The sequence below is a fragment of the Pongo abelii genome, chromosome 8 (assembly GCF_028885655.2).
Source record: "Pongo abelii isolate AG06213 chromosome 8, NHGRI_mPonAbe1-v2.0_pri, whole genome shotgun sequence".
NCBI lineage: Eukaryota > Metazoa > Chordata > Mammalia > Primates > Hominidae > Pongo > Pongo abelii.
Genome location: NC_071993.2, coordinates 53,328,694 through 53,348,729, shown reverse-complemented (window position 1 = coordinate 53,348,729; position 20,036 = coordinate 53,328,694). Strand labels below are relative to the sequence as shown.

The window sequence follows — 20,036 nt, the reverse complement described above, 5'->3', positions numbered from 1 at the left end:
CTTACAAGAAAAATGCTGTACAAACAGACTATCAACAAGTCATTTTAGATCCATTGGAGGACTGAGGTCACAGAAAAACTGCTGCCTCCACCCTAAATCACCACTAAATTAGAGAGATGGGAAAATGCAAAGAATTGTAGCTTAGTGGAGCAAAAGCCCAGGAGCCCCCATAGGAGTTAGTAGTGGGGGGCTTCCCTGTCTCTCCAGACCCAAGCTCCCAGCACCCCTTAGGACAGAGCCTGCCCAGCTCTGCCCATGTCACTTCACTGACCCCTGCCCCTGCCAGGCTTCTCCCACACCCGCAGGGCCAGCACCCAATGTGCTGAGAGAGTGGGGACCCAGAACCAGATGAACACATCAGGGGAAACCGAATCCATTCTCTCTTGGGGTGCTGAGCCTCCCAGTGACAGAAGATCCAGGAGATGCGAGTGGGAGGTTGCCCTAACAGGATCTAACATCATGCTCCAGATTGCTGAAGGGACACAGATCGGTGCCTCCTCTCCTTGACTCTACCCTCCTCACTCCTTAGCACCAGGCCTGGCTGTACATCCTTGCCGAGGTGCAACTAAGACCTTCGCCTGCAGCTCAGGGGTGCCCCAGACAGGAGCACAAAAGGAGGCTCATCCCCACCCACAACCCAGGCTGGAGTGAATCTGGCTGCCCAGGCTCTGTGTCTGGCTTCTGCCCCAGGACCTGAGCCCATGTAAACTCAGGCTTCTTTGACCTGCCCTCCCCAGGCCCAGGTTCTAAAGGTGTGCTCCCCACCACTTCCTTGTTGCTCCTCCACTTTGTCCCTAGAATTACAGCCCAGCTCTAGGTGGGACTGTGAAGCTCTGCCCAATGCCTTCCATGAGAAATCAGATTCAGGCCCTTGTGCCTGAAGACTCCTTGTGAAGACTAGATGACACCTTCTCCAAGAGCAGCTAAGGAGTCACCTTGGGCTCCTCAGGCTGAGTATATATTTTCTGTATGGAACTTCAGAAAGAAATGGTCAACATTCATTCCTCACTTCACCAGAGAAAGAAGAAAATGTCACGTGCCTTTGATTCCCTCTTTTTACCAATACTCCACTGAGATAAAACTCCTAACAGAAAGCAACACATATTCCCAACACTGGGTACCTGCTGGAGGTCCTGTCTTAGCCCCGAAGCCTCAGGTTTCCATGGGGACAGGTTGGTTGAGAACTGGTGGCCTAGCTCTCAGCCTGACACCCAACAGTATCCCCACCCAGGGGACAGATGGTAGTGCAGGCACAGGTTCTGCAGGCTTTCATCTCATGGAACGTATGTTAGAGGGTGTCCTCGTCACTCGCCATGCCCCAGAGGAATCAGCAGGGACATCAGGACTGAGAGAAGACATGGCACATCTGACCTCCTGTCCTGGAACCCCACATCTTTCTGACTGTGCCAATCACACGGACAATATCTAGGAAAGTTCTGCTCTGCACAGTGTTCTGTCTACCAGGCCCACCCGTCTGAGGACCCAGATGCTAGGAACACAGATACTGAAGGAGCAACCACCTGCCTAAGGTGCAGGTATCCCTGCATCCATCTGTGGGAGGAAGAGCCAGAAACCACCATTTGTAAGGATTCTTTGGCCCTAAGAATGAACCAACTATTTAGGAGTAACACAGTGATGCAGAATGACCAGGGAGGGTCATTCTCAACCACACTCCCTGGTCATTCTGCATCACTACAATACACATAGAATCCCCAGTATACACACCCATTAAAGCCTCAATATTCTTGCTTCATACAAACATCTGCTTACAGATCCTGAACACACACACACACCCCAGTGGTTTGTTGCTAACTGCTTAATAAAATGCTCTCCAGGGGGAAATAGGAAAGCCTAGAATTGTGATGCTTATGTGGTATAAATATCTCAGCATGACTAATTTTAAACTACCAACCTAACACCACTGAACACAGAGCTGAGAAGAGATGTGCCATGCCCAGTGGCTACCCCAAGCTCGCACAAGCCAGCTCCAGCACAGCCACATCCTTTCATAGGAATACGTGTACACAATCTACCTGCACCCTGAGTAGGACCCTCAACTCTCACCCCAAATATAAAAACAAAACCAAACTACGTACCTCCAGAACACAACCTCCTCATGTATCCTGAACAGATACACACAACTGAGATAGGATAGGGTGGTCATAGCCTCCATTAAAGGAGAACAAACTTGCTAAACAGATGAAGAGAACAAACCATCCGACAGTGCACAAGGAGGTCCTGCAGTAAGGAAGTGGAAAAGAAGAAGGGAAAATCCCCAAATTCGCACAAGTGCGAAAACCCATGATTAGTGTCCCTGGGTTGACCAGTGCTCATTATAACAGTGAAAAACACACCCTTGGGTAGAGATTTAAGATGTTAACCAGGTATTCACGTGATATAGGCACTAGCATGTGCAGCAATAGCGCATGCGTGTCCAGAGAACAGCCCAGAGAGTGCTTAACGGTGACACCCCTTCCCACCCCCTCATGAATAGTCATGTAAGGCTTCGATAAAGGAGGTTTCCCCAGTGTCAGTCAATGCTGTCTCATCTTTGAGCAGCCCACTCTGATCGGCTGTTAGAGTGTATATTCACTTTGCAATAACCTCTCTTGCTTACTTTTATGTTGGACTCACTCTCAAAGTAAGACTTCTTTTGTGCAGCAAAGTTAAGAACCTGAACCAGCCCACCAGCAACACAACTGCTACCTGTACCCTAAATACACAGATGGCCTGCCCAATTACTACTTAAATTTGCAGACAAAACTCTACCCACCCCAAATGCTCACATCACTGCTAAAACCATATATGTACATATATATGTGCCCAAATACAAACTTGTACAATGAACACAGTACCCATATATACCCATATATACTGTGAACCCTGAAAGGGCTAATCCTTCCAGATGGATCATGAGTGGCTGACTGGGCCTAAACTCAAAATGGAGCCAAGCGGCCATTTACTGACTGCAGGTCTCACACATGTACCCTACTTCCTGCAAAAACCACATACTTGTGTCACTTTGGAAATTTCACAGCTGTCTGTTCCTGTTTATGCCACCTGAATCAAGGGGTACCATTTTGTCATATGGACTTAAGAAATAGACTGTGACTTGCATCAGCCAATCAGAAATAAACAAGCTTGTATCCCTCATTTGCGGAGTGAACCAGATTGGGAATCTGAGGATGAACTTTCTCTATAAAAGATAATACCTCTCTTTGTTCTTTCAGAGTGTACCTTTGTTTTGCACTGAAGGCTGGGACTCCTTGATTTGCAAACAGCTCACTGGAATCAAATTTCTATTTTTTTCTTTTGTTGTTTTTTTAAGAAAATCCTTTTCAGTAGATTTGTTAACAGTACATAATGAAAATTCCATAGGCATAGGCTCAAAAAATAATCACAAGGTATACAACACTTGTGTCATGCATCACCCAGAAAAAGAATCACATACAATCCCACAGCTCTAAAATACAGGAATCCATGATTCTTGAATGCAAACACAACCTACACAGCCTCTCTGTCTCCAAATACATTCACTGAACCTCCCACATCTCCCAGAACACAAAATACAGAAGCCACATAAACTCAAATACACACAGAACCACAAACTATTTTTATCAAATACATGTAACTCCACCTCACAAACTCTGAGAACACACATATGAGTGGCAACACCAAATTCTGTGAGTATTACATTTCACAACAGACACAGAGGACCACTAAGTCTTAATATACCCAAAACCCCTCATATACACACTCACAAACTACCCATGAATACACACCCCACCCTCCCAGATAAAACTCATACAATACAAAGAAAAACACACACAGAAACACCAATAATGCTGGAATATATGTACACAACTTCCATATACCCATGGGCACATACACACTCATGCAAATATCCCCAATCCCTGAGTGTATAAATCCCCCAAAACACTATCCAATCAATATGCTGCATCTCCAGAATACAACCTCTTCACCTCGTCCCCTAAACATGCCCAAACACATGTACAAACATCCTGGCATTCTCCAAAGAAATACACTTTAAATACTAACAATCCCATATTCTATAAATAGACTTAGATAATTCATCTATCTGCTGATAAATATACACACAAACCAGTATACACACCCGAGATGCACGGAAATATCTCCAGCATATCATTTATAAATACCCATAGAAACACTTCCCAATCCCAAATTATCCCAATCTAGTATGAACCAGCTCCCACATTGCCAAGTACTAACCAATAACAATATCACATACCTCTGATACATATAAATTCAACTCTGTCACTCTCTTGTATAAAAAGAGAACCCCATCTCTCTATCAGACACACACATACTAAATTCCCAGAATATATAAGCCTAATAACCACTTACTGAAAAATACAAGCACATAGCTCCACAAAACATTCATCTAAACTGCCACGCCCTTGAACACACACACAAACTCAATACTCATGTAGTTCTCTACATGCCCTAAATATACCCACGATTAACTAACATGCCACAAATATGCAAACATGCCACCTCATATCCCCAAATACCCATAGAGTTCCACAATACTGCCCGGCCCAGTTATGACCTTCTTTAATCTGCAATCTCCACACAGACACCACCAACCCACACATGTGAATACATATTAGATTCTCACCAATTAAATACATATCAAATTCGAAACTAAGAATTCATATAAACACATTTTCACACACACAAAACCACCCCCACAAATCTCACACCCTCCAAAATCCAAAATAAATTTTCCTGACATTCTCAAGTACACACTAACCCGACCACCCAAGATACACACGTGTGTGCAGCAAATTTTAGATACATGTGTAGCCTACAATTTACAAATAATATACCACTACTTTTTATTTGTAAATTCCACGTAAGTAAATGATTCTCATAGAAGCTTTTCTTGACTTTGGCTGCACTCTTGCATCCACAATCAACTTGTGCTACCAAGTGAACAGACTATGACTAAAGGCCTGTTCTTCCACTTTGCAGCTGCTCATATCAGTGACAAATGAGCGTATTAGAACATGCATGCTGGCTGATCATTCTGATCAAGTCAACAAGCTTCACAACTTACTCAGTGAGGTCGTCCGTGAGAACTTCACTGTTTTACGAGGACAGGAGCTACTTCTTTGCTGAACTGCATTGCGGTTTCAACTGCTGAGGTTTTCCTCAAGCTTTTGCATTGTTTGGAATGTGAAAGGCATGGCCGAGACACATTTTGGGGTTCCTACTGCATTGCTACAGCTCCCCCCTCACTTCAGGGCCAGGTGAGCAAGGGAAAGGAGCGCGGCCTGGGCGTCCCGCAGGGCCCCGCTAGGAAAGCTATGAACGCTCTCACCTTGAGCGCAGCCACAGGCCTGCTCTGGCCACAATGTGGGGTCGCCCCACAGACACTGGTGACCAGTGGGAGCATGACCAGGAGGCGATTACCTTGTAAACACACTTGGCTTTATTTTTAGGTAACACCAAGAAGGACGCCATGAGAGCGAAGGCCGTTGGGTAACCGCACTTTGCTGTCGCGCTGCGGGTCTCCCTGCCATGAACCGCCGCAACCAGTGCTGGGAGCGGTTGAGGGCCACCGGCCCACGCTGGAACCTCACCCGCCTCAAGGCTCGTGCGCAGGTGCACGAGCCCGCCCTGGCCTGGAGCCCACCCTGGGAGAGCCCCGCTGGAGATGGGGAAATGGAGGGAGGCGGCACCTGGGCGCTTTCTGGGGCCAGACAACGCCCCCTCATTGGAACCTCCATGACCGTGCCTCTGAGAAACCAGCGCGTCAGCAACTACCACTCCTAATTTTCGGTAATACAAACCTGCAGTCCATGCACTTAGGTAACACCCTTGCTGAAAGGTTTACCTTTGGAGGGTTTATCCTAAAGCAAAGTATCCCCGAATTGAATGTCCTGCATTCCCTTTGGATGGCATTTATTTCATTCCTGCTCATGCGTTTCAAAAAATAGTATGCCCTATTTTCCTACTCAGGCTGGAGGTTCCATTAAAGAACACCTCTGGCAAAGAATTTTAGTCCTGAAAACACACTCCAAAATATACTTTCTTCTGACTCCATTCCCAGAGTTTTTCCTACCACATTCAAATTATTTCTAGAAATGTTTTGGTTGTAGCCTTGATCAATTTCAGTCGATAAAGCAGCAGGTAGTAAGGGAACAATTCCAGGCTCCCCCACCCCTGACTCTGCAACACAGTGCAGCATTCCAGTTGGCAATAAAAAGCTAGTAGAGAAGCAACTCACTGACTTGAGTTTGTAATAGCTTCAGAAGAAAGTTTAATGGTCACATCCTTTCTGCTTGTTTGCAGGATTCCTATCGTCTGTCTCCACGTGATAGCATTGAAGAGCCTTCACCTCTATGCAGGCCCAGGGCTTCAAGTGCAGAGACTGAGAGCTCTGCAGGACACAGCATGGAGCTGCCATTCCTCTACTGTTCCGTGATTGGGTGGAAGAGCATGTGTCCTCTGAACAGGGGATCCAAGCCCTGAGATGTTCTTTCTCAGCAGTCAGTGTGGCCCAGGAGTTTCTGTGGGGATGCTCAGAGAGCAGGGGCTGGAGGACTTTTAGCCACCACCTCCCATGGCCAGTCTTCACAAATTACCTTTGGCTAATTTGATTGTCTCTCCTCCTGGGGTCTAGGACTTCAAACATGTACAGAAGCGATTGCAGAATTAAGACAAGACACTGTTCCACAGTATAGTTTTTGTATCACTGGCTCAGAAAAAGACTCATTCAAATCCTATATCAAAGCCATGTGTGAGAATCTTGAGAAAGCATCGGTTGACTGACTTGACAAGGGAGGAAGCTACCAAGAATGCTGCCCTTCTTCAGTATCTGAGTATGATATTTTGCTTCAACATCCCTCTTAGATGAAGTTATTGATTGAAAATCATTTAAGTTTGCCCCGTGATAAAAGATCAAGTCCTCAGAAAGATCTCCAAAGCGTTTATGGTTTGTTTGGTTTGGTTTGGTTTTGGTAGGTTTACCATGATTTTGCTTGAATTGCTCTCCGTTGATCTTCTCAGCTAAGATCGAGGTAGAGTTGCACAGCGGAAGAGGGCTGCATGTAAGTAGGCAGGTCTGTCTCAGAGGACAAAAGGCCTGGGAGCACCCAGACAGGCAATCACTGCATGGAGGTCACTCCCCTCCCAGTGGCCACTGTGGAGGCATTTCATAGAAATGCTTGCTGGACCATTCAGGTTTAGAGTTGGGACAAAACCGAGAACTCATGGGGATATTGGACAGGAGTTAGGAAATGACCTTCTCACACAACTGGCGCAAGGAGGGGAGAACCCTGGGCTTGAGACTTGCAATCCACCACCTGCCCCTGCAGTGTGGCCCCTGTTACATTTTTCTGCAACTCTGCCTTCTTGAGTCCAAATGTCTTCAAATGGGGCAAATGCTTCATAAGTTCCAACAGAGTGTGTTTCAGTGAATGTTCGCAGTGTGCACCGGTCTGGCTGAAGGCCTCTTCCCTTCCCCAACACCCTCCCATCGTGCAAAATTACCCTGCCCAGCAGGGAGTGATGTGTGTGTCTCAGAAGATTTTGTTGCTGTGCTCTGAGTTCTTACTCCTCATCTCCTTTGACCAGTTTCCTCTAACACTCCCCTTGTTCACAACACAGAACATGAGTGCTCTTTCCTGTCATTTTGACACTAATAAACGGACAGTGATTCTCAGTGTGGAAATGAGAATGAAGTTTTTTTTAAGACAGGCTACAATAATTCCCATGCAGAGAACCACATGCGATGACACTGGATTCCAAACAGCAAGAATGTATGGTGAAGATGAGGCCAACAGTGAGCTGAGAGAGGCCAGCCAGGATGTGTTTCAGTGAAGATGAGAAACAATCAGATAACACTTGTTTCCTCCAGGAAAGAAAATGTGGTGGCCAGGGAAAAGAGATGGGAAGAAGGCTGGTCATTGCCTATTCCACTGTGCACAGTTTGAATTTGAAGCCATGAAAAGTACTGCTTGGTTAAATTAAAATCATTCAAAAGATAAAAAAATAAACATTTAACACCAGCACAATATGCTGGGAAACAAAATGAAAGGATTTCTGGTCTCGGTGCTGTAGGTCACATAGCCACTCTTTCCTGGATTGAGGCTTTCCAGCAAAGGGGATAGGAAGCAAGGCTGGCCTGCTGGTGTGGACAGAGATTCCAGCAACATACATGTCCTGGGGGCACAAAGATTGCTTCCTAAACAATGATGAACACACAGCCACCTAATAGCCTGGATCGGCTGAGACCATCCTGATTTCAAACACCCAGTCCCCTTGCCTTCCTAAGAACCCCTGTGTTTCTCAGACTGAAAATGTGTTCTGAATTTTGTTCACGAAGTGCAGCCCCCGTTGAAATTCATCAAGAGTGGGAAAGAGCCAAAGTGGGAAGGAGCATGGGTTGATTGGCACAAAAGTAGGTCTGTTGATAAAGAATGGAAGTAAAGAGGACATCAGGTAGAAGCTTTTGCTGTGAGTCAAAAGGTCAATTTAAAAGTTGCCTAAAGAGGCACACGCCATCTCTGTTGCTGCCGTCCAGTTGGAAAGGAAACTCAGGTTCTTGCCTAATGGCCGAAGCCCCTCACAGAATGTCCCCCACCCCTACCAACTGCCCACTGCCCCTCCCCCTCTGCAGAATGTCTGGGGTCCTATGTTCTAAACCTATTTACATTCAAATTTTACCTGCTCCACTGGACTCAGGAGCATCTGCTGAGCCAGGTCACTCTCTGGGTCTTACCCTTGACTTTTCTCATTGCGTAAACTGCCAGATAGCGGTTCTCAGTGCCCAGCCTGAGGAGATGGCTTCAAATGGAGGTGAGCCTGTAGGGATGGGGGCATTATCCGAGTCTGCCATGCCTCAACTCCTTGGGAATTCAAATTTGACACTGACCCTGGGGACAGTTGATAGGGCTGCTGTTGAGTTGGGAGGGAGGACTGGATGTCCCCAAGGACATCACACCTGGGGATGGCCATGGCACCCTGAGTCTGTGGTTAGGGAGGACGGCTCCTTAGAGGTGGACCAAGATGCCTGGGGGAATACACCATGTAGGGGAAAGGATGGAGTGGATGGATTGATCCTTTCTAGAAGGAGACAGGTCACGTCATTGTGTGTTTGTAGGGAGTGGTGGGATCCTGTAGTGCTGGTGGCCCCTGGAGGATGACAGGCAAGCCCAAACCCTGTGCCGTGTCTTCAGGCACCTGGAAGGTGCCCTTCCATAGTGTTCAGAGGGATTTGGACTGGAATTTTCTAGATCTTAGGGAGGAGTGGGGAGAAGCGGTCTCAGCCAGAAAACTGTTGGGTGGGTTGACTGTGACAGAGCATGTAGTGACAGCCTCTGGGTGGGTGAGGCTGGCGGCTACTGTAACTGCCACAGCCCAGAGCCTCTCAGCTCCCTCCCCAGACATGGCTTCTCCCTCAGTTCAGGTAGCTGTTGGCTTTGATTTAACAGGGGTGGGGGCAGATGGGGAAGTTCAGGCAACACAGGGCCTGGGTTTCCTGAGTTGTTCTGAATTGTTTGCCCTTTTGTGGAAGCTCAGGTCTTCAGACCCATTTCCTCTTGTCTGCTAGCTCATGGCCCGTCCTCTGCACTTTGTGTTACTGTGGAGATGAAGAATTTGCTCTTATTCCATTTATACTACCTCATGGACAGGGGACAGGTGTGGATTCTTGCTGGTTCTCTGTGGAAGGGTCTGGAAAGGCTGGTTTCCTTTTCAGTAGAGGAAAGAGAGTAGCACACAAATAGGAAGATGATTCTCTTATTATTATTATTCAAGTTAGAATATGTGTCCTGAATGCTGAGGTGCATGTGCTGTATCCCTTATTCCCCTTGACTAGAGACTGCATAAGGTCCTAATGAACAGGGATGATTTCCAGACAACTTTGCCTCACCTGGCCCATGGCCCAAGAACCCCTGGTTCTTGGTTGGTCGCTATGTTCAGTTATTGGGAGCTCAAAGGAGAAGAAGGACCAGAGATGGGCTCCTTGTCCCCCTACCTATTGTAACATGACCAGCAGCTGTGAAAATCCCTAGACACCTCCCCCGATAGCCCTGCTGCTTGCCATTTGCTGGCTGTGTTCTAATCGTGTGTGGCTGTTGCTGGCTATGCAGTGACACTGTCTCAGGGGACTCCACCACTGCCTCTCAGACCTGCTCCCTGGGAACAGAGCTTCCTGAGTGGCAGCTGGGACCATCTAGTACTGAGGAAAGGGTGGCCTGAATCTGACCCCTATTTAGCACTTGCTGTGGGTGGTGCCAGGACAATCACTTCCATGCTGGGTGTGACGTGTTATGGATTATCTTCAGGGTTCCTAGGGTGCTGGATTGGGAAAGATTTCTATCCAGTGGTTTTCTTTTGTTGTGTTTGAGCTAGAAAAGAAAGGGATTTACAAGAGCTTCAGGAAAAGGAAGATTGAGGAGGAGATGGGGCCATAATATTCGGAAGCTTCTGGCTTCCTATCAGCCTTCTGAGTGCCGAGCCATTGCCCTGGGGTAGGCCCCTCACCTGTTGCTGAGCACGCTGAGGACCACCAAGCCGCTGAGAGACTGATCCCTGACCCATGGCTTGGGAGATGCCTGTGAGGCTCACAGAGTCTGCCAGGGACACCCAAGGCAGACCCTCAGGCAGCAAAGGCTTGGCTGTTGCTTCTTGGGAGACAGAGTTTAGGGAGTCTTGGTGAGCAGGGCCAGGCTCTCCAGTGGTGCGACTCTCCTTGGAGGAACAGAGCATCCGATGCACACTCAGGGACACTTGCAAGCTGCAGAGTTTCCCTGTCATAAGCCCTTAGCTGTTGGGACTCCCCTCTGATTCCCCAGTGACTAGTGTGGACCTGGAGACCCCAGCTCATTCACCTCTTTCCTTTGTCTCCACAGCATACCCAGTGCTGGGACCGGGCGTGACTGTGAACCCTGGCACCTCCCTGTCTGTGTTCACGGCTCTGCCCTTCACCACACCCGCTCCCAGCCCAGCACATGGGCTGCCCCTTGTGACTGCAGGGGTTCCTCCAGGTGGCCCTCTGGTGCTGTCTGCCTTCCCCAGCACACCTCTGGTGGCAGGAAAGGATGGCCTCGGCCTGAGTGGGGCCGGGGCTTCCAACGTCTTTGTCCAGATGGGGACAGAGGTGGGGCCTGTGAAAGCCCCTCAGGTGCAGACCTTGGTCCTAACTCAGGCCCCCCTCATCTGGCAGGCTCCAGGCACCCTCTGCGGAGGTGTCGTGTGTCCACCTCCCCTACTCCTGGCAGCTGCTCCTGTGGTGCCTGTTATGGCTCCCCAGGTGGTTGGGGGCACCCAGGCCGGTGAGGGAGGCTTGTCCCAGGGCCTTCCTCTTCCACCACCACCACCACCGGCTGCCCAGTTGCCCCCCATCGTGTCCCAAGGGAATGCTGGGCCATGGCCACAAGGGGCTCATGGAGAGGGCAGCCTGGCTTCCTCCCAGGCCAAGGCCCCACCAGATGACTCCTGTAACCCCAAGAGTGTCTATGAGAACTTCCGACTCTGGCAGCACTACAAGCCCCTGGCCCGGAGGCACCTTCCCCAGAGTCCTGACACCGAAGCGCTTTCATGCTTCCTCATGTGAGTGTCCTCAGGGCATTGGAGCTGGTCTTGCAGCTCACACGTAATGAGGCTGCTGGATGGACGGGAGGTCACGCTGTTCAGGGGAGCTTGCAGGGCGGTTGTGAGGGTGATGGGTTGCACTATGGGAAGATACATTTTCAACAATATTAATCTGGCTGTGGCTCAGGACAGACTGTCAGGGGCCTCATCTCAACTGCCCGTCACTGTCCCATGAGTCCAGCCAATCCTTACTTTCAATAATTTTCACAGCAATGTTTACAGAAGACCCAGGTCAGAGAGGGTTCCTGGTGTGACGTGAGCTACAGTTTGGGTTTAGGTCTTTGAGTACACACCCCAGTGCCTCCCCTTTAACCCAGTATTGATGGTCAGGAGCACCTCACATGGGGCTGGGGGGAGGAGGTGCAGGGCCCAGCAGGAACCTGGCACATGCCCGCAGTTCTGCCGAGGTCCAGTTAGCACAGTGGTGGTGGAGCCTGCACAGGGGGATGGTCTTGGGCCCCGCACTGGGGTTGATGCCAGGCAGGTATTTGCATCTTCACCCTCTATCCCTCCTAGAAATGAAGCAATGATGCTTCATTCAGATGATGGCGAAGAGATGACTTGAGCTCACATATGACATGCATAGCACAGTGCCTGGCACATGCTATGACACATTACATGACAGCAATTATGATTGCTGTCCCCATTACTATCATTATCAGGACTAGGCCATCTAGGAGAGCACTCCCCAAAGCCACGGGCTCCAGTGACAGCTCTGAGTGCACCTCAAGCCCAGCAGCCCAGGGCCATGGACTGTGGTGGCTGTGAGGCAGCAACGTCAGCATCTGGGAGAGTTTGTGGTTTCATTCCCTGTCCCTGCCTCTCTCCACCCTGCGGCGCCTCTGTCACCCTGTGTTTCCCACTGACGAGCAAACGGGAGCTTGAGCACATCCACCGTGCAACACACTGGCCGTTCCCCTAGAGAAGTCCCCTGCCTGGGGTGTAGGTGGAAGGTGGCCCCATCTTCATCCCCCAAAATCTCGCTGTTCCTGCACCCTGGAACTGGTTGCATTCCCCCTTGGAGCAGAGTCTGGGTGCACTGGGGACCCTGATTCTTGGAGTGGAGCTGCCCCAGGCTCACAGGCCTTTGCCATGGCTCTTGTGGGAATGTGGGATCTAGACCTGCTGCTTGCAGTGGCATGGACACCACTCTGCTTTGGTTCTGGACGTGTGCTCCTGCTCCTCATGCTCCAGGGCCCTGAGGCTACATCCCCAGGGTCTGCCTTGCTCCAGAATCCCCAGGAAGGCAGTTGAATGCTCAGTCCTGGGGCCCTGGAACCTGCACTTTAACCCTCACACCCAGGTCATCCTGTGTGCACACTGTCTCAGTCAGCTCAGGCTCTGCCGTAACAAATCCCGTAGACTGGGTGCTTTATCAAGACACATTCATGTCTCCCAGTTCCAGAGGCCAGAAGTCCCAGATCAAGGTGAGAGCAGATTTGGTGTCTGGTCAGGGCCCTCCTCCTGGCTGGAGAGAGCTGTCTCTGGTTGTGTCTCCTCGTGGCTGAGAGCAAGAGCCCTGGTGTCTCCTCCTGCCCTTATCAGAGCTTGGATTCCATGACTGGGACCCACGCTCATGACCTGCTCTAACCCTGATTGCCTCCAAATACTGACACACTGGTGCTGAGGGCTTCAGCACAGGAATGTTGGGGACACACATGTTCCACCCATAGTACTGAGTCCACTTCTCAACACTGAGGACTTGAGGGGCAGTCGGAGAGGCCACTTGGTAGCTTGTGTTGATGTTTGATCTTGGGGGTGTGTCCTGGGGCCTGAGGAGCCCACATGGGGGAGAACAGGACAGGGACAGATGGCAGGACAGGTGTGGGGAGGACAGGGGCCAGGTGTTGGGACAAGGTGGGCTTGGGATGAAGGGTGGGCTTATAGGCTGAGACTGACTGCACTGGTTTACAGCCCAGTTCTCCGATCCCTGGCCCGGCGGAAGCCCACCATGACCCTGGAGGAGGGACTGTGGCGGGCCATGCGGGAATGGCAGCACACGAGCAACTTTGACCGGATGATATTCTACGAGATAGCAGAAAAGTGAGTCTGGGGTCCTCGGAACAGGGCCCGCATGGCAGGGTGAGAGTGAATGACAGAGGTCCGGTGGCCATGGTGGCTTCTCAACGTGGAGTATGAGGTGGGTTTGGACAAACCCAGGACACTCTGGGCCCCTGGCTCCCTCAGGAAGCTGCTCCTGCCACCTAGAGTGTTCTGGGGTCTCTGTCCTGCCCTATTGAGAAGCACCCCCTGCCTGGCCTGGGGCCAACCCCTGCCTTGACACTAGAGGTCATGGCGGGAGCAGCCAGCATCACAGCCCAAAGTGGGTCACCTCCAGCTGTGGGGATTGGGGAGAAGGGGCACCAGTGACTATAGACAAGAGTGGGGTGCAGGCTCCTCACAGCAGTGGCCAGAAGTCAGTTTTCTCCCATCCCAGCCTGGCCAGGGAGTTGGGTTGGGGAGACCTGTGCCCGGGACACCATGAGACCCATCTCTGGCCTGACTGCCTTTGCTCCTGGGCAGTCCCCTCCATGAAGACAGACAGACAGACAGCAGCCTCAGGGGAAAGGGGCCCTGTTCTCTGGGCTCAGCTTTTGCTTCCTCCTGACCCGGGGTCTCCCAGGCCTCGTGCCCCTGGGTTATCTTTCGGGGGCCCACAGTCCTAGCCTCAGGACTCCTGCATCTGGGCATCATCCCTGATGCCTTCTGCCATACACCCCACCCCTGGCCAGCTGAAACCTGGAGGAGGGGTCCCCTGGGACCCTCCTGGACCTCATGGCCCTGACTTGAGTCAGGAAGCCCCATTGATGCCATGGGCTCTGCAGGGGCCGAGTGAGGGAGGGTGAGCCCAGAACTCTGGGAGCAGCTTCCTCCTGGGACTGGGGAATGGGACACAGTGAGGGCCTGGACAGCCCACCCGAGGCACTCCCTCCCATCCCTGCCCTTGGTCACTGCCTGGTCCTGGGGGGAGGGGACCTGGACCCTCTCAGCACAGCCTGGGCCTCCTTCACCGCCAGGTTCCTGGAGTTTGAGGCTGAGGAGGAGATGCAGATTCAGAAATCGCAATGGATGAAGGGGCCCCAGTGCCTGCCTCCTCCAGCCACACCGAGGCTTGAACCTCGAGGACCCCCGGCCCCTGAGGTGGTCAAGCAGCCAGGTATGGCTTCCCACATTCCCACAGGAGCCATGGCAAAGACCAAAGGGGCCAAGGGAGGCCACTGTCCCCACACCCCATGCTTCCCTTCAAGAGGGGGATTTGCTCCCTCCAACAGGACAGTTTCTGGGAGCATATGTTGGGTATTGACCTGGTCGAGTTTCCTAGCTACTCTCTCCCCTCTCCTGTCCAAAACTCCACATATGCTCTGCCCAGGAAGCAGGGATGAGTGGGGAGAGTACAGGGCGTATTGGTGGCTCCAAACTTCCTCCCAAGCGATGCTGTCTCAGATGTGCCCCTCCTGCCTCCTCCGGGGGCGCTGTGGTTAAGGTGGACCTAACCCAGCTGGGATCCACTTCACATCTCCAAGCCCTGCCCTCCCCTGTGTGGTACAAGCAGGAGGAGCAGCCCTCACCACGCCCATACTCCTCCCTCTCTGCCTCAGTGTACCTTCCCAGCAAGGCCGGCCCCGAGGCCCCGACTGCCTCCCTGCCACCACCCAGGCCCCAGAGGCCAGTGACCAAGGCCCGCCTGCCACCACCCCGGCCCCACCGACGAGCAGAGACCAAGGCCCGCCTGCCACCACCCAGGCCCCAGAGGCCAGCAGAGACCAAGGCCCGCCTGCCACCACCCAGGCCCCAGAGGCCAGCAGAGACCAAGGTCCCTGAGGAGATCCCCCCAGAAGTGGTGCAGGAGTACATGGACATCATGGAGGAACTGCTGGGGCCTTCCCTTGGGGCCACAGGGGAGCCCGAGAAACAACGGGAAGAGGACTGGACGCCCCCAGACCCGGGCCTCCTGAGCTACATTGACAAGCTGTGTTCCCAGAAAGACTTCGTCACCAAGGTGGGCTGGAGTGCTGGGGTCTGCCGGATTCCAGCGGGTGGCACTCCCAGGTCCTTGGAATTAAACTCTGTTCCTTAGCTACTCAGCAGTGTGTGTATTTCCATGGATTTGAGTGTCTGTGTATCTGATTGTGTGTGTCTGTGTGCTGCTGTGTGTTTGTGTCTGTGGTTTGTTACTGTGTGTCTTTGTGTGTCTGTGCGGGTGTGAGTGTGGAGTGTGTACCTTACCTGTGTCTGTGTCTTTTCCTGTGTCATATGTGGGTCTGTTTGTGTGTCTGTGTGTGGTTTGTGTGTCTCTGTCTGTGTGTGTGTATGCTACCAGGTCTGTGGTCTGTGTCTGTAGCTGGTGGTCACCATGATATGAGACAGCCCCAGGAGGGTGGGGATGGGGCGCTCGCTGCTTTCTGCATCCCCTCCAGGTGTTCTTGGCTCCAGGTTACTCCCTGCCCAGGAAGCTCATGCCTTCTTCCTTCTGTTTCCAGGTGGAGGCCGTCATTCACCCCCGATTCCTGGAAGAATTGCTTTCCCCAGATCCACAGATGGATTTCTTGGCCCTAAGCCAGGAGCTGGAGCAGGAGGAAGGACTCACCCTTGCCCAGGTACCCCAGGGGCAGGAGGGACCCGGCACACAGGGCCCACCTGATTGTCTAATCCCCCCCCCCCGGGGATGCCTGGCTTCTTGGGGAACCACTCTGGAGTGGGAAGATGCAGGTTCAGAGGGAGTAGGATGGACAGGAGCCAGGGAGGGGAGTCAGCATGCAAGCTGCGGTGAGGCCCAACGGGATGCCCGGCAGAGCCACACCCTCTCTCTTTGACATAAAGCCCAGCTGCCTCAGGCTTCCCTGCCTGCCGCCCAAGTGCCCTGGTCTCCACCACCCTGGGCCCTGCTCACACCTGGGGCAGTGCCAGTAAGTGCCCCCTTTCCTCCCGCAGCTAGTGGAGAAGCGCCTCCTAACTTTGAAGGAGAAACAGCATACGAGGGCAGCCCCTGGTCATGGCACGGCCCAGTTGGACTCAAGTTCTTCTAAGTTTGCAGCTGGCCAAGGAGCAGAGAGAGACATCCCTGACCCCCAACAAGGGGTTGGCATGGAAACCTGCCCAGCCCAGAAGGCTGCCCGGGACCCTCAGAGTCGAGGCAGAGCACACACTGGCATGGCCAGGTCCAAAGACTCTGTTGTGCTTTTGGGATGTCAGGATTCCCCTGGGCTGAGGGCTGCCCGGCCAACCTCCCCTCCCCAGGACCACAGACCCACCAGCCCTGGCCTGGGGACCAAGGATGCCTTGGATCTCCCTGGAGGGTCTCCTGTCCGGGAGTCACATGGGCTGGCTCAGGGATCAAGTGAGGAGGAGGAGCTCCCCAGCCTGGCCTTCCTCTTGGGTTCCCAGCACAAGCTTCTGCCCTGGTGGCTACCCCAGAGCCCTGTCCCTGCCTCGGGCCTTCTCAGCCCAGAAAAGTGGGGACCCCAGGGAACTCATCAGTCCCCATCTGCTCAGAGAAGAGGCCTCACCCTAGCACGCTCTCCTGCCATGAAGTCCAAGAAGCGACCTCTCTTTGGAAGCCCGTCCCCTACTGAAAAGACACCCCACCCAGGGCCTGGGCTCAGGGTGTCTGGGGAGCAATCCCTGACTTGGGGGCTGGGTGGCCCCTCACAGTCTCGAAAGAGAAAGGGTGACCCCTTGGTCTCCAGGAAGGAGAATAAGCAGCATTGTAGCCAGTAGGGGCTTCTGGGCAGGCTCTCTGGGGCCAATCCCCAAGGTTGGGGCTCTGGCATCCGATGCCCCAAAGCAGTCAAAAGCTTCTTCTCCCCCAGTGCTGATCTTGCTGGGCCTTAGCTTTGGAGGGTAGGGGAGGGAGGGGAGGGAGAGGGTGGCTGAACGGGGAGGGCAGGAAGGGAGGGGCTGGGGGGAAGGGGCTGGGGAGTGGGGGTGGGAAGCAGTGCGTTGGGGGCCTCGTGTGTAAATGTGAATAAATGTAGTTGTGTTGGAAAATGCTCTCGGGGCTGCTGCCTCTGTCCTCGGTGCTGTGCTGCTCCGTGGAGGGTGTCTGTGAGGGAGGGCAGAGGAACTGGCAGATGCCAGGCTCTGGGAACCCACAGGGGCCGGCCCCACTCTTTCCTCCTGGCGTAGGGAGCCCCTTCAGATGCTCCGGGGACTGACAGATGCTGACGAAGCCCTGATCCCTCCCACCACCCACTCACAAGGCCCTGCCTGCTTTAGGGAGGCTTCTTGGGGCCTCCCATCATTATCAGCATCCCTGGAAAGTCCTGGGATTGGAGAGACCTGGCTGGCTCTTGTTCTGCTTGGTGGGAGCTGAGGAGAAGGCAGCCACCTGCAACGTGAACATGGGGAAAGGAGGCTGCTCCTGCTTAACCCTCATCAGGAAGAGCGCGGGCACTGGGCTGAGAGGAGACATTGAGGTGACTGTCCACACGGGTGTGTTTGGGATACAATGATGGGTGGAGAGCAGGGGAAGTCCCTCTGCCTGTTTCTGGGCAGGAGAGAGTCTTGTCCAACTAGCTGAAGCAGATGCTCCTTGCTGTGGCCACAGGGACTGGCCTCGGGGACCTCAAGGTCCTGCATGGAGCCCCCCACAGCTATGATTCCCTTCCCATATGAGGACTGAACTCATGTGGAATTGATGTAGACACAGATTTACATTGGTATCTAAAACAGTTCCCTCCCAACACACCATCACCAATGGGAACAAGCATGACCAGTCACCAGGCGCAGGGTGGGTGTGTCTGCTGGTTCCAGGGCCAGGAGGAGCTGGGGCCCAGGCTGAGAGGGTCCGAGGGTCAGCTGCCCTTCTGCCGGGCACAGACCCCAAGGGCAGAGCAGGGGCTGCCTGGGATGTGGCATCGGCTGTCTGGGAAGTGCCCTGGGAGCCGGGGGCTAGGTGTTCGCCAAAGGGAGACTTCCAGAGTCTATGAGTGAGATGAGGACTGCATCAGGAGAGGAACCGAGGCTGGGGAGGACACTCTGCTCTTCCCCAGGTTGTCCTGTCCTCCCAATCTCTGCTGAACTCCTCTCACCCCATGGGCCAACTTCTGCCCCTTTTACCCCTAACCCACCTCTTAGAATCTCAGATCCCAGCGTGGACAGGACCCAGCACCCACCTTGGTTCCCTCCTGGCCAACACCTTCTTCTCCACAGTCTGAGTTCTGATTCCTCCCCCAGGGCCCTTATTGGCTCAGGACCCCTGTGACTGCCAGGGCACCTGTCCCAGCACTGCCTGCATGCAGAGCTGTGGTCATGGTGCTGGGGGCTGGCCCAGCAGCAGAGGCTGTTGGGGCAAAGCTGTCCGGTACACGGTGGCCTGGCCCCTCGGCCAAGTGACAAAGGGGGCCATGTTTGGGTCCTCTCTGGCCCCATCTGCCCACAGAACACAGCAGTCAGCCGGACAGATGCCCCTCTGCCCCGTCCCTTCTGCTCGATGTGGGCAGTGTCGGAGGCCTGCCGTCTTCTGTGGCCTTTGGGAAGGAGAGTTTATCTTGGCAGGGCTTCCCCAGCTCAGTGCACATCAGGCCCTCGGGGAAAATGTGGGGAGTGAAGAGTCACTGGTGGGTGATGTGGGCAGCTCCCGTGACTCCTCTACATTCAGGGCCATCCTCAGGAGATAAGGTAGCACTGCCCCTTTGCAGGGTTTAGGAATGTTAAGTGAGCCGTGTTTGAAGGGAACGTCATCCATACTCTGGCGTGTGTGGGTGCCCAGCCGACTTCCTCACCTAAGGGTGAAAGTGACACCTTGGGGCTCCTGCTGGTTACCCCACTGGCTGTTGTCTATCCCACTGTCCCTGTCCTTGTTTTGGCTGAGCCATTCCTAGGAGGCAGAACTTGTGCTTCCTCCACCTCTGTGTCCCACCTGAGCCCTACAATCTGCCCCTAAATGGGCACAGTGGGGCTGACTGGGGGGCTCTGGTAGACTGAACACACATCCCCTGCCCAGTTCCTGTGCTGAAGCCCTAACCCCCAACGTGATGGTAGTTGGAGATGGGGCCTTTGGGAGTTATTCAGGGTTAGAAGAGACCATGAGGGTGGGGCCCTAATGATGGGATTAGGGCCCTGGTAAGAAGCAGAGACCCCAGAGCTCTCTCCCTGACACGAGGACACAGTGAGAAGGCAGCCATCTGCAAGCCAGAAAGAGAGCCCTCACCAGAACCTCGCCCACTGGGATGCTAACCTTGGACTTCCAGCCTCCAGACTGTGACAAATACATTTTTTTTAAATATGCACCACCACCCCCAAGTCTATGGCACTTTGTCCTAGCAGCCCTATGTGACTAGGACAAGGTGCATAATCTCAAGAACTTCCTTCATGACCAGTATCTGGAAACTGTGCATCAGAGCCACGGGAAAGAAAGGCTCGGCCCTTTGCAACTGTCAGCACACCTC

The 20,036-nt window shown here is 52.9% G+C and overlaps 1 protein-coding gene across 1 annotated transcript; it reads left to right on the top strand.

Moving 5' to 3' along the window:
* The first annotated feature begins 8,377 nt into the window (after window positions 1-8,377).
* On the top strand, window positions 8,378-17,691 carry LOC129048517 (NUT family member 2D-like). Its single transcript, XM_063727443.1, has 7 exons — window positions 8,378-8,847; window positions 10,905-11,604; window positions 13,561-13,689; window positions 14,664-14,803; window positions 15,246-15,646; window positions 16,128-16,244; window positions 16,579-17,691. Exons 1-7 carry the CDS (start codon window positions 8,469-8,471, stop codon window positions 17,362-17,364), a joined length of 2,652 nt encoding a protein of 883 aa, XP_063583513.1. The 5' UTR covers window positions 8,378-8,468; the 3' UTR covers window positions 17,365-17,691.
* Window positions 17,692-20,036: the final 2,345 nt, after the last annotated feature.